This window comes from Narcine bancroftii, chromosome 9 (assembly GCF_036971445.1).
Source record: "Narcine bancroftii isolate sNarBan1 chromosome 9, sNarBan1.hap1, whole genome shotgun sequence".
Lineage (NCBI taxonomy): Eukaryota > Metazoa > Chordata > Chondrichthyes > Torpediniformes > Narcinidae > Narcine > Narcine bancroftii.
In genome coordinates this window covers 113,981,757-113,994,250 of record NC_091477.1, presented here as the reverse complement: position 1 = coordinate 113,994,250, position 12,494 = coordinate 113,981,757, and the positions used below count along the sequence as shown (strand labels likewise).

The 12,494-nt window shown below is 43.3% G+C and overlaps 1 protein-coding gene across 4 annotated transcripts in view; it reads left to right on the top strand.

The window, feature by feature from the left end:
* The window catches only part of plod2 (procollagen-lysine, 2-oxoglutarate 5-dioxygenase 2), a 144,889-nt gene that overhangs the window by 87,081 nt on the left and 45,314 nt on the right, over nucleotides 1–12,494 (top strand). For all 4 annotated transcript variants that reach the window (XM_069897388.1, XM_069897387.1, XM_069897389.1 and 1 more), the window contains 4 exons: nucleotides 4,590–4,702; nucleotides 4,861–4,924; nucleotides 6,543–6,640; nucleotides 8,967–9,068. In XM_069897388.1, the coding sequence (XP_069753489.1) occupies nucleotides 4,590–4,702; nucleotides 4,861–4,924; nucleotides 6,543–6,640; nucleotides 8,967–9,068 (377 nt within the window). The remainder of the gene's footprint in view (nucleotides 1–4,589; nucleotides 4,703–4,860; nucleotides 4,925–6,542; nucleotides 6,641–8,966; nucleotides 9,069–12,494) is intronic.

Genomic DNA, 12,494 nt, shown 5'->3' with positions numbered 1-12,494 from the left:
TTATTTCAAAGGAGGTTTATTAATGAGAAAATATAGGTTTAAATGAGATTATTGGCTAATGAAAAAGAGGAAAGGTTCTTCGTGCGGAAAAACATAATTGGAAGATAAGATGTTTAAAGGTGGTTTATAATTATGTCTGAACTGAGAATTTAAGACCTTCAAGCAAGACTAACATTATGTAGAACTTTTAAAGATTTAGAGTGGGGCTTTGAAATACACACACACGCACACGCACACAGTCACACACACTCATAGTCACACAGACACACACACACTCATAGTCACACTCACACACACAGTCACACACACTCATAGTCACACACACACACACACAGACACACACACACTCACACACACACACACACACTCTCTCTCAAATTTGCAGCATTAAGCTTAGTGTTAAGTAAGTTTAGAGATTAGAAATGTTATGTTATTAATAGTTTAATAAAAATTATTATTTTGTATTTGCCATTGTCTAGTGAATTTTCCATTGCTGTGCCTGTGTTATTGCTAACAAAGGCCCTTCTGTCCCCAAAATAATTTAAAATGTTGTTAGTGCCCAACAGCATGAATTACAAAAGGTTGGTTTGCAGGTGCAGCCAGCTATCAAGATGGCAAACGGAATGTTGGCCTTCATTGCTAGAAGGATTGAATTTAGGAGCAGGGAGGTTATGCTGCATCTATACAAGGTACTGGTGAGGCTGCATCTGGAGTACTGTGTGTAGTTCTTGTCTCCTTACTTAAGAAAGGATGTTCTGGTTTTGGATGTGGTACAGACGAGTTTGATTCCAGAAGTAAGGGAGTTAGCTTGTGAAGAAATACAGAGTTGTCTTGGACTGTACACACTAGAATTTAGAAGACTAAGAGGGGATCTTAAAGCAGTACACAATTATGGCAGGCATTGATAGGAAAGAGGTAGGTAACTTCTTTTCATTATTGGGGGAAGAATAGAACAAGGGAACTTAACATCAAGATTCAGGGTAGTACATGTAGGAAGGAGATGAAGAGGAACTACTTTTCCCAGAGGCTGGTTAATGCATGGAATTCACTGCCCATTGAACTAGAGGAGGCTTCTTCAGTAAGGTTGGATAGATTTTTACATAGTAGGGAAATTAAGGAATATTGGGGCGGGGGGGGGGGGGGGAAACAGATAGGTGGAGATGAACCTATCATCAGATTAGCCGTGATCTCATTAAATGATGGAGCAGGCTCGACGGGCCAGACGGCCAACTCCTCCTCCTATTTCTTGTTTTCTTATGAGGGGCTCTGTTTTTAGCTTGTTCAACATGTTGGGGCATCAGCAATATAATGCTAGACAATCCTGGAGTAACACACAAGAGGCTGGAGGAGCTCAGCATGTCAGGCAGCATTTTTAGAAATCAACAGATCCATTACAGGGTTTTAGAGCATTGTGCTCAGTTCTGGTCATCTCATTATAGGAGGGATGTGGAAGCTGTGGAGAGGGTGTGGGGAGATTTACCACGATGTTGCCTGGATTAGAAAAAAAAAGTTTTATGAGGTAAGGTTTAGCAGAGCTGTCACTTTTCTCTTTGGACCATAGAAGGATGAGAGGAGACTTAATACAAGATTCTTGGAGGCAAAGATAAGGTGTTTTTTTTTCTTCCCCCAGAGCATGAATAGCAAACACTAAGGGAAATTTCTACAAAGTGAAGGGAAGAAAATTTAAGAGAGACATCAGGTGTATGTTTTTTTTTCACACAGAGTGTTGTGGGTACCTGGAATATCTTTCCAGGGATGGTGGTGGCGGCTGAAACAATAGGGGCATTTAAGAGACTCTTAGACAGGCTTAGATGTTTTTTTAATATTTTTTAGTAGGAATATATAGGTCAGCACAACATTGAAGGCTGAAGGGCTTTTGCTGTGCTGTTCTGTGTTCTAATAATCAATAGGGCCAAATATCCTTCATCAAGAATGGCAAGAACAAGGCCGGAATAAAAGGGTGTGGGCGTAGCAAGCACCAGCTAGCAGGTATTAGGTGAATACAGGTGGTGGTGGGGGTGGGGTAAGAAGAGAGGAGTCAAGTGGCAGAGGGCTGAGAAAGGTGCACTCTAATAAGAGGAAGGAAGTTCTTTCCATCCCATTCTGCAGATGACCCTGATGCAAGGAGTTATAAATCATAACAGTGCTGCTCGCCCCTGTGAAAGTTAGCAGAGAAAAGCGAGAGGCCCAGCAATAATCCACAGCCTTGAAACTCAAGTAAGGAGATGCATGCAACTACACATTGACGCCCAAATTGACACAACTCTTGAATTTTGCTGGGAGTTCAACGCGAAGATTGTTAAGTTGTGCATTAGTGTTGCTGTTTGTATCAGGAAGGTGTGGGGCTGAGTGTTGCCATGCTGATGGTGTCAAGAACATGACTGGTGCTAAGTAAACCATTGGCTACAATTGGGTGTGAAGTGTAGAAAGTTCCCCATCCAGTTTCACGATCAGAAGATCGAGCAATGCATGTTTTAAAGTCTTATTAAACACAGAGAGTCTCCACAAACTGGAGCTGCAGTTGAATCTCGATAAAACGTACATTTGACACCAAGTTGCGGTGACAAGAGGATGGATAAATAATGCACATTGAGCAGGAGACAAATCACAAAAGTAAAGTCAAGCTGGTCACTTCCATCTCTGTGGCTGGCAGAGGGAATTTACTCATTGTCACTGTGTATTCCAGCTCAGAAATTAACCGAATGCATTGGTTTTAAGCATTCGGTGCTGTTGAGACAATAGCAAAAGCGTCTCACAACTGCCCTCAAAGCTAAAGACAATTCTATTCAATCAGAATGAGAATCAAGTAAAACATCGAAGTCTGCAGATGCAATCATTGCAGTAAAAGCTGGAGGAACTCAGCCAGTCTCGCAGTGTCCTTAGGAGGTAAAGATATTTTACTGATCTTTCAGGCCTGAGACCTTGAAGAAGGGCTCAGGCACGAAACATCGGTAAAATATCTTTACTTCCTATGGATGCTGCGAGACCAGCTATTTTGTTGAGTAAAGTGTCAGGTTCGATGGGTTCTCAGAGGGACGTGTCTGGACTCAAAGTTTGCAATCAGACATAACTTTATTAACACAACGATTAATAGAAGGGCATGGAGAAAATAGTAGTGGGAATAAAACACACATGAATAAATTAATAAAAGAGCATTGGAAAATATGCACTCAATTTAATAAAGGAGCGTGGGAACAACATAACGGGAACAAACTGAAGCATGTTAAGCAGTATACGATTATTAATTCACACAGGTGATGCAGACATTTGCACACTAAAGGCAGGGTTTATACACACCCTCCTGGACCCCTGAATAAAGGAGGTGGATCTGATACCACTGTACCACCAGGGGTGTATGCTCTCAGACCCCTGATCAGTTGAGAGGTGGATGTGGTACCACTGTACCTGCAGGGGTATGCACGTGCTCTCAGACCCCTGATCAGTTGAGAGGTGGATGTGGTACCACTGTACCTGCAGGGGTACGCACGTGCTCTCAGACCCCTGATTAGTTGAGAGGTGGATGTGATACCGCTGTACCTGCAGGGGTATGCACATGCTCTCAGACCCCTGATCAGTTGAGAGGTGGATGTGGTACCATTGTAACTGCAGGGGCATGCACATGCTCTCAGAACCCTGATCAGTTGAGAGGTGGATGTGGTACCATTGTACCTGCAGGGGTATGCACGTGCTCTCAGACCCCGATCAGTTGAGAGCGCCGGCGGCTCTACTACCAGTATTGATCTGTACCACAGCTCTGTTTCAGTGCAGTGTGTACTTTACCCGCAACCCTTCCAAGCGACATCTACAGTAGTGACCTGGCATGGAGCAGTGTCTGGGGTTATCACCACAAAGCAGAGAGAGTGAATGCCCTCTGTGCTGGTGCTAAGTACAGGGCTCTAGCCACTAAGAATGCTAGGTGATTTGAACTAGTCAGTGGCAAGGTGTGCACTGACGAGTGGCCGGAGCCCAATCCTAACTGATGCTCGACCTGCAAACCGTAACTTTTATCTAGAGCTTGTAACTTTGAATGAAACAAAAAGCACACCACATACTGATAGGTGATGTGACTTCCGATTAAGTTTCAAACGGGGAGGTCATGTGACCACCAACAGGGAGGCCACTCCTCGTCCAGACACACCAGCTGAGTTCCTCCAGCATTTACAGAATGAGAGTCAAGTTTATTGTCAGGATCCTGTGTCACAAATTTGTTGTTTTGAGGCAGCAGGTATTGTGCACCTGCAGATGCAAAAATCGCTATATATTTCTGAAAATAGTGCAAAAGAAGAGAAGAACGTGAGGCAGTATCTGTAGGTCATTGTCTGTTTGCAAATCTGATGGCGGAGGGGGAAGAAGCTGTTTTTGTATCTTTGGGTATTTGTCTTCAAGCTCATGTGCCTACTTCCGGGTGATAGCAGTGAGAAGAGGGTGGTGAGGGTCCTTGATTATGGCTGCTTTCATGACCTGCTATCTCTTGAAAGACATCCTTCACTGCAATAAAGTGCTTGGCTCCCAGTTTTAAATTGTTACAGGACCCTTTTGATTTTGTGACTGTGATGTATGTTGTGCTCCAATCCTTGTGTCTTTTTCAGGGATTATTGGGTACGCTTCTTCCATTAATAGCATTGTGGAGAAATGGAGATTGCAAGATAATGACGATGACCAACTTTTCTATACCAAGGTTTATTTGGATCCTGCAAAACGAGTGAGTAGAGAAACAAGATCTTGAGTTTGCAAAACTCTTAACTAAATATTAATAATTCTGTAATTCAATGCTACCAAAGGCAATCGCAATAATTTGCCAGGGTTGTTGTGGAGCATGATATTGTTCCTGGATTAATTTTTATTTCTCTGATCTTCTAGCTTTCACTCAATATAACTTTGGATCACAAAAGCAAAATTTTCCAAAACCTGAATGGAGCTGTAGGTAAGCTCTGACCTTCTGCCTGCAGTATCAGTGTGGAGCTGCTACTATTGAAAGGACAGACAATTACATTCAAATTACAGTAAAAACCCTTTTTTCTGGAATTCAAGTAACCAGCAACCTCAAGCAACGAGCAAAAAAAAAATCCACAGAAAATAAATGGGTAAAAAAAATATGGAAGTTTAAAATTGGCGCGCCTCGCTATTAGTTCTTCATTCACACAACATGCAACTGTAAAACTCGCTTATCCGACATTTACCAATCTCCATTAACCCAAGATGCATATTTTGGCTATTTAAATGATTGGGAAGAGTAACTTGAAAGTGGGCATAGTTTTGATGAAACAGGCATTTTTCCTTTTTTAATGGTGTAAGTATTATTGAATTTGTAATTTTATGCAGGTCTGTGCAAATTTCTCCAGAGTTGGTTCTCCTAAATCTGGGCTCATTTTCTTCTCCCAACTAATTATAACAGTGTCTCTTGGTGAATAAAAGGTATAACCTCTCTCTCACTCTCCTGCAGGTCAGGAAACTTGTCTCATAGTGTTTTCAGAGTTGGTTGGTAGCTATCATCTCTATTGCACTCAGTTCAGATTAATTTGCACACACCTGTTAATAGCTGTCTGCCTTGGCATTTTGTTTTAATGGGAAGGATCTTGGGAGAAACCTGGACATTATGGAATCACATTTTTGCAAATTGAATTTTAAAATTATTAATGTTTTGGTAAGCTATTTGTAAAAATGGACAATCATAATGGCGAGACAATCTGCTCATCAGTTTTAAAGAATGCCTTTAGGTGAATCACAGTTTGACTGCAACATATTATGTTTCAGTGACTTGTAAAATTTTCTCTGCTCATTTGGTATTTTATCCATAAGTTTTCAAATCTGCCTGGCCTAGAGTCTTAGCTGCTCTGTAAAGACTGTTTCAAGGTATTCTTCCTGTAATATTTAGAAGATTGCTCGGTCAGCAGCAGTGAAGCTGTTGCAGCAAATGTGAAATCAGATGTTGCTTAAGCAATGAATCGACTTGTGTAGTGGTGTAGTTCAAAGCATTATCAGCAAAGGGCCTCTGAGGGGTTAACTGAAAAACTGTAGTTCGCATTGTGAAGTTTCTTGCTGCCTTAAAAAAATGGGAATCCAAATAGTAAGTAATGAATTTGTAAACCAGAAATAATTCTTGACCATTGCAAATTATGTGATGCTGTCAAAACTAGGTTTGTTATTGTTATCAAGGGCAAGCTGGAGCTCTCAGTTGCCATCTATTTTGATTCCTTTCCCAGTCGCCACACAGTCCTGAATATTCCTATCCTTGTCCGTAGTCAAAGTGAAGCCAAATGTAAGCTTGAAGAAGCTTATCTTAAAATCCAAAGGCATTTCCAATTTCAGGTAACCCCCACCCCTCCAATCCCATGCCACTTCTTCCATCTGTTCTGTCCTGTTCTGTTCCCATTCCAAAGCTCCTTCTCTCAACTTCTTTCCCCCCCCCCCCCCATCCCATTTACAAGCATTTGACCATCGCTCTACTGCAGCCCACTTGCATATAAAGAGATGATGTGTATCTTGTGAATAAAAGCTGGAGTTAATTTTGCAAATTTTTTTTTCATCTTCTTCCTTTGCAGATGAAGTAGAGTTGCAGTTTGAGCCAACCAGGGTCAGAACCAGGAACATATTATTTGACACATTGCCTGTGCTAATCCATGGCAATAGACAAACCAAAGTATGTTAAGTATACTCATTGGAGTGATTAACCCACATGCTGTTTACTCCTGCAGAGTTTATGCTAGCTGCTTCATTGGCCTGCAGGAAAGGATGGCCATGTGTCCAACATTTCACCAGTGGTACTCAGATTCAACAGAAACTGAGCAACTTACTGTCCTCTCATTTTTCCACATGAGCTCACCTATTGGGAGTGTTAGACCTTGGGGAGTTGCAAACTTGAATGTTGTCATTTTGAGAACCTGTCTCAATTGTTCGTGATAGCCTTTTGGATGAATTATTTGTGTCCTGTTTAACTGGCCAGAAGTACTGGGCTGAGACCCATTCTGCTGCATAATGGGCATTTTTTTTGTACAATTTGCAGGAATGCGTGCTTATTTTCAGATTTATTTTGAGCTTTTCCCTGCTTATTCACCTGGGCTGTGAATTTGCAAGGGATTGTTCTGACCTCTGCAAAACGGCCTGAAAAATAACGGCAGCATTTGTAGCAAGCAAGGTACATATTTTGTGTCAGTGACTTGTAAAATTCTCTCTGCTCATTTGATATTTTCGAGTTTTTGTGTGTAGTGATGATTCTCCTATCGCAGAAATTTAAAGTTGTGAGCGATGTTCTTGCTTCTACAAGTCTCAACCCCATTTTAAAAAAATTATATCTCTGTAATTATGAACATATAAATCCTGGAGAAGCTCAGCAGATCACACAACATCCATAGGAAGGAAAGGTATATAACCAACATTTTGGGCCTAGTGATAGATATCAACTGTCAGCTTTTTTCTCTTCTGCCCTCTCATCCATATCCATCCCTGGCCTCTTACCTTTTGGCCTGTGCACTTCCCTCTCCCTTTTCCCTCCTCCCTCCACCTTTTTACGTGGGTGTCTCCCCGCATTTTACTCGTACCTTGACGAAGGGCTCAGCCCTGAAACCTTGGTTATATATCTTTGCTTCCGATAAATGCTTTGTGACCTGCTGAGTTTTTGTGTATTAACCTACAATCACAGTGTCTGCGGACTTTCTTGATTAACTCAGTAATGATGAAAATTGTTTATGTTTCAATAAGTAAAACACAAAAGTCTGCAGACATCCTGACTGAGGTAAAGACACAATGGCGGTGAACCTCAGCAGGTCTAACTGTGTACTTCATATAGCAAAGTTAAAGATGCATAAGCAAAGTTCTGGTCCTCAGCCCTTCATCAAGGTATGAACAAAATGTGGGCAGACACCTGAACAAAATAGTGGGGGTGGATGGGCAGGAAGAGGAGCACAGGCACTCAGGTGGTAATAGGTGGATAAGGGAGAAAGGGCACACCAGCAAACAAGAGGAGGGGGGATGGCTCTATGAATGGAGAGGGAAGGGAATGGAGAACTGAAGGAAAGAAAACAGAGGGATGGGGAAGAGAGGGAGAATGGAAAGTGGGCGAGCGTAAACCAGAGGAGTGTTAATGCCATCAGCTTGCAAAATGCCTAGATGAAAACTTGGACGTTGTTCTTCCAATTTACATTTGGGTTTGACAGTACATGAGACCATGGACAGACACATCAGGGTGGGAGTGGGGTGCAGAATTGAAATGGTTGGCCACTGAGATATCCCTGTCACTGATGCGGACAGAGCAAAGGTGCTCAGCAGAGTACTCTACCAGTCTCTCCGATGTAGAGAAGGCCACAATAGGAGCAGTGGATAAGGTCGATGACTCCTGCAGATACACAAGTGTTGCCTCCTAGTGAAATGTTGATTATGTATCTTTATCTTTGCTATATAAAGTACATTGTTTGACCTACTGCTGGGGTTCTCCAGTATTGTGTTTTTATGTTTCAATAACTTTGTTTTCTCTACTGCATTTTTATCTTGAAGAAATGTTGGCTTGCTCCATAATTGGCGATAGCTGTGAGTGCCCTCAGCCACGTTAGATTCCCAGTGTGTGACCAGGTAGTGTTAATCAACAGGTTGGTCAACAGCACTGGAGATGAGGGGCCAGTGTGATAGCCAAAAATGGCCGGGAGCAACCAGAAACTGGTTCTCCAGCTCATTGACTTTTCCACTAAGACCAACTTAGCAGATGTTAATAAACTAAAATATGGTTCAGTCACTACTGAAAGTAAATACTGTGATGTGGAAAGAAAATGCATGATTTTGCCCGGGGACCAATCAGATAGTCAAAAATGGGATTTAATGGGATTTGATTGGCTCCCATTGTAAAATTCAGTGAATTTATAAAACTGAGTACCAGAGTTTTAATTGACTTTTATCAAAGAGCCCAAAGTTTATTCTTGCCTTTTTGTTTTGCACAGTATATGATGTGCGTATTTCATTGTCTTTGCTCTACCTAGCACTTGCTGAACTACATGGGTAACTATGTTCCTGATGCTTGGACTTCAGAAACTGGCTGCACTGTCTGCGAGGCCGATTTGTTGGATTTATCCTCCCTGGATGTGAGTGTTTGGTTTTAATTAGCTTTACATTGTTCACATTGAACATTTTTCATGGTGTCTATGAGCAAAGTGCGGTGAAGCGTAGATTTGCATAAGTTTTTTTTAATGATTGGGGCTATTGTTTCAGTCATGGTCACATTTGGACTGACCCTGGTAATGGCATGTAGAGGCACAAATAAGTCAACTTGCTTCCCACGGGCTTAAAGAAAAGTCACACCAATTTACAGCGAAATAAAAAAACAAGAGTATATCCACTATAAAACAGCATCGGTGAAACATTTGTTGAGTTCATTTATATTTCTTTCTATAATGAGAACAGACACAGCACAGCATGTAAGATTCTTCTTACCACAATTATTTTGCCAGATAGTTTGAGTGCCCTGGAAAATATATCAGCCTCTATATGTACTCTCAGTGACATTTAATTATGACCTTGGGTTATGCACAAAGGGATAGGTCAAGATTGATTGCATTGTTAAAGGTGTATGCCGGTAGAGGACCCATGATTCGGAGCCGAACAGGAGTGTGGGTATGACAACGGCTCTGTATACGCTAATCTTTGTGAGGTTTTTCAGTTGGTTGTTTTTCCTGACTCTTTTGTGTAGTCTTCCAAAGGCGCTTTTGCCTTGGCGAGTCTGTTGTCTATCTCGTTGTCGATCCTTGCATCCGATGAAATGGTGTAGCCGAGATAGGTAAACTGGTTGACTGGTTTGAGTTTTGTGTGCCCGATGGAGATGTGGGGAGGCTGGTAGTCATGGTGGGGAGCTGGCTGATGGAGGACCTCAGTTTTCTTCAGGCTGACTTCCAGGCCAAACATTTTGGTAGTTTCCGCAAAACAGGACGTTAAGCGCTGAAGAGCTGGCTCTGAATGGGCAACTAAAGCGGCATTGTCTGCAAAAAGTAATTCACGGACAAGTTGCTCTTGTGTCTTGGTGTGAGCTTGCAGGCGGCTCAAATTGAAGAGACTGCCATCCGTGCGATACCGGATGTAAACAGCATCTTCATTGTTGAGGTCTTTCATGGCTTGTTTCAGCATCATGCTGAAGAAGATTGAAAAGAGGGTTGGTGCGAGGACGCAGCCTTGCTTCTCGCCATTGTTAATGGAGAAGGGTTCAGAGAGCTCATTGCTGTATCTGACCCGACCTTGTTGGTTTTCGTGCAGTTGGATAACCATGTTGAGGAACTTTGGGGGGCATCCGAGGCACTCTAGTATTTGCCAAAGCCCTTTCCTGTTCACGGTGTCGAAGGCTTTGGTGAGGTCAACAAAGGAGATGTAGAGTCCTTTGTTTTGTCCTCTGCACTTTTCTTGGAGCTGTCTGAGGGCAAAGACCATGTCAGTAGTTCCTCTGTTTGCGCGAAAGCCACACTGTGATTCTGGGAGAACATTCTCGGCGACACTAGGTATATATATTCTTTTCTTTGGCTTGGCTTCGCGGACGAAGATTTATGGAGGGGGTAAAAGTCCACGTTATCTGCAGGCTCGTTTGTGGCTGACAAGCCCGATGCGGGACAGGCAGACACGGTTGCAGCGGCTGCAGGGGAAAATTGGTGGGTTGGGGTTGGGTGTTGGGTTTTTCCTCCTTTGCCTTTTGTCAGTGAGGTGGGCTCTGCGGTCTTCTTCAAAGGAGGTTGCTGCCCGCCAAACTGTGAGGCCATTAAATATACTGTCTGGAGGATGGGTCATTGACTGGAAATTGAGACTGACCATTCACCTCGCTGCTTCTTCCATTTGAACCATTATAATGGTCTTTCGTCTATCCGCTAATTTCAGTTTTACCTTTGCATGATTTGGACAGCCCTTATGGCTGCTTTTGTCAGTTGAGAAGCAAGAATGAGAGCTGATTTGATCTTGTGCATGCACAGTGTACACAGGAATAATTCACTTGTGAACTTTTCCAGGATATGAATCAGAGTTCTACAGGAAGGGGCCCTTCGGCCAACTTGTTCACACCAACCAAGCATGTCCAATTAGCCTCCATTCAGCCCATATCGCTAACCTATTCGTATACATGTCTAAATGAACATTACAATAGTCCTCACTTCTACCTTGCTCCATGTACCCACCACTATCTGTGTAAAGAAGGTGCCCTCGCGACCCTTTTAAATCTTTCCCCTCTCAGCTTAAATCTGTGCCCTTTAGTTTTAGATTTGCCTGCTGTGGGGAAAAAGATTATGTCTATTCACCTTCATATTGTCCTTCGTGATTTTATAAACCGTCATCAAGTCCCCCCCCCTTAGACTCCTCCAGCATTTGACTGCAGTGTGGAGGGTGGTGATTATTGGGGGGGGGGAGGGTTGGATTGCTGGAGGGATGTGCCTGAGGAGCAAGATTTCCACGTGCTCTGAGGGCACATGGACTTCCTGCTGGGTACGATGAGTCATTTCCTCTTGTCTTTGCGGAGGCTAGGTGGATGGTCCTGGTTTTGCCAGGTGAAGTGGGAGTGCAGGGATCTCCGGGTGCAACCAGGGCATTTCGCAGTCCACAGGTTTTGGCATTTCCACAGGTATGGGTCCTCTAGCTTAGGAGGGTGAGACTTTGGATGACTTGGAGGAGGGTTGGGGGTTGTAGAGTTAGACCTGGATGGCTGTGGTGAGACAGGGCTTAAGCCGGGTTAGGTCGCGAAGGCAGGGTTTGGAGAAGGTGGGGAGGTGTGTTAGAGCTGGAGAAGGGTAGGGCTCTGGACGGTTGGGGGTTTAATGTTCAGGGTTTGGGCACAGAGTGATAACCGTTGGGTGAGGAGTGATCCAGCTGGCAAGTGGTAGGGTTCGGATATTTGGGCACGAGCTAGGTCTCGGAATGTGAGGACTGGGGTCTGGGAAGGGGTGGGGTTCCCAGGTTTATATCAAGCCTGAGCAGTGTCAGGGATTGGTGGATGCTGTGGAAGGCTAAGGATTAGAGGGTAAACAATTGCCCAAGCAAACCTCTCAATCCTGGAAAGAGAATTTTTGATTTGAAAGATGACCATAAATGCTGCCAGATTTCCAGTGAAAAAGAAAGTTGGTTAGTACAGTTTGCACAATGGAATAATGCAATTGCTTGCATAACCGCTCACAGTGAAGCAGATTATCAAGCCACTCAGACCAGCATCATGTTGTTAAACTTGTTTCAGCTGTTTGCACTGGTTGTCACTGTAAGTTGCAAGGTGGCCCCCTCTGTGTGGCCAGCTATGCTGCCTACAGGCTAGGACCCTATTAATAGAAGTCGTCCACATTGACTGGAATCTGATCTGGGGTAATCTCCAGGCTATGTGTATTGATGCACAGGATTTTGAGACAAACTGCTGGGGACTTTTCCCCAGCAACGTGTTCAAAGATCTGAGCATTGATGCTGAGTATTGAAACACTTCTTTGTGCTCTGCCTGTGAAGAGTCCTCCATGAAGTTGATGTACTTGCTCAAGTGAGTGGAGAGTAAACACCAGTGGTCA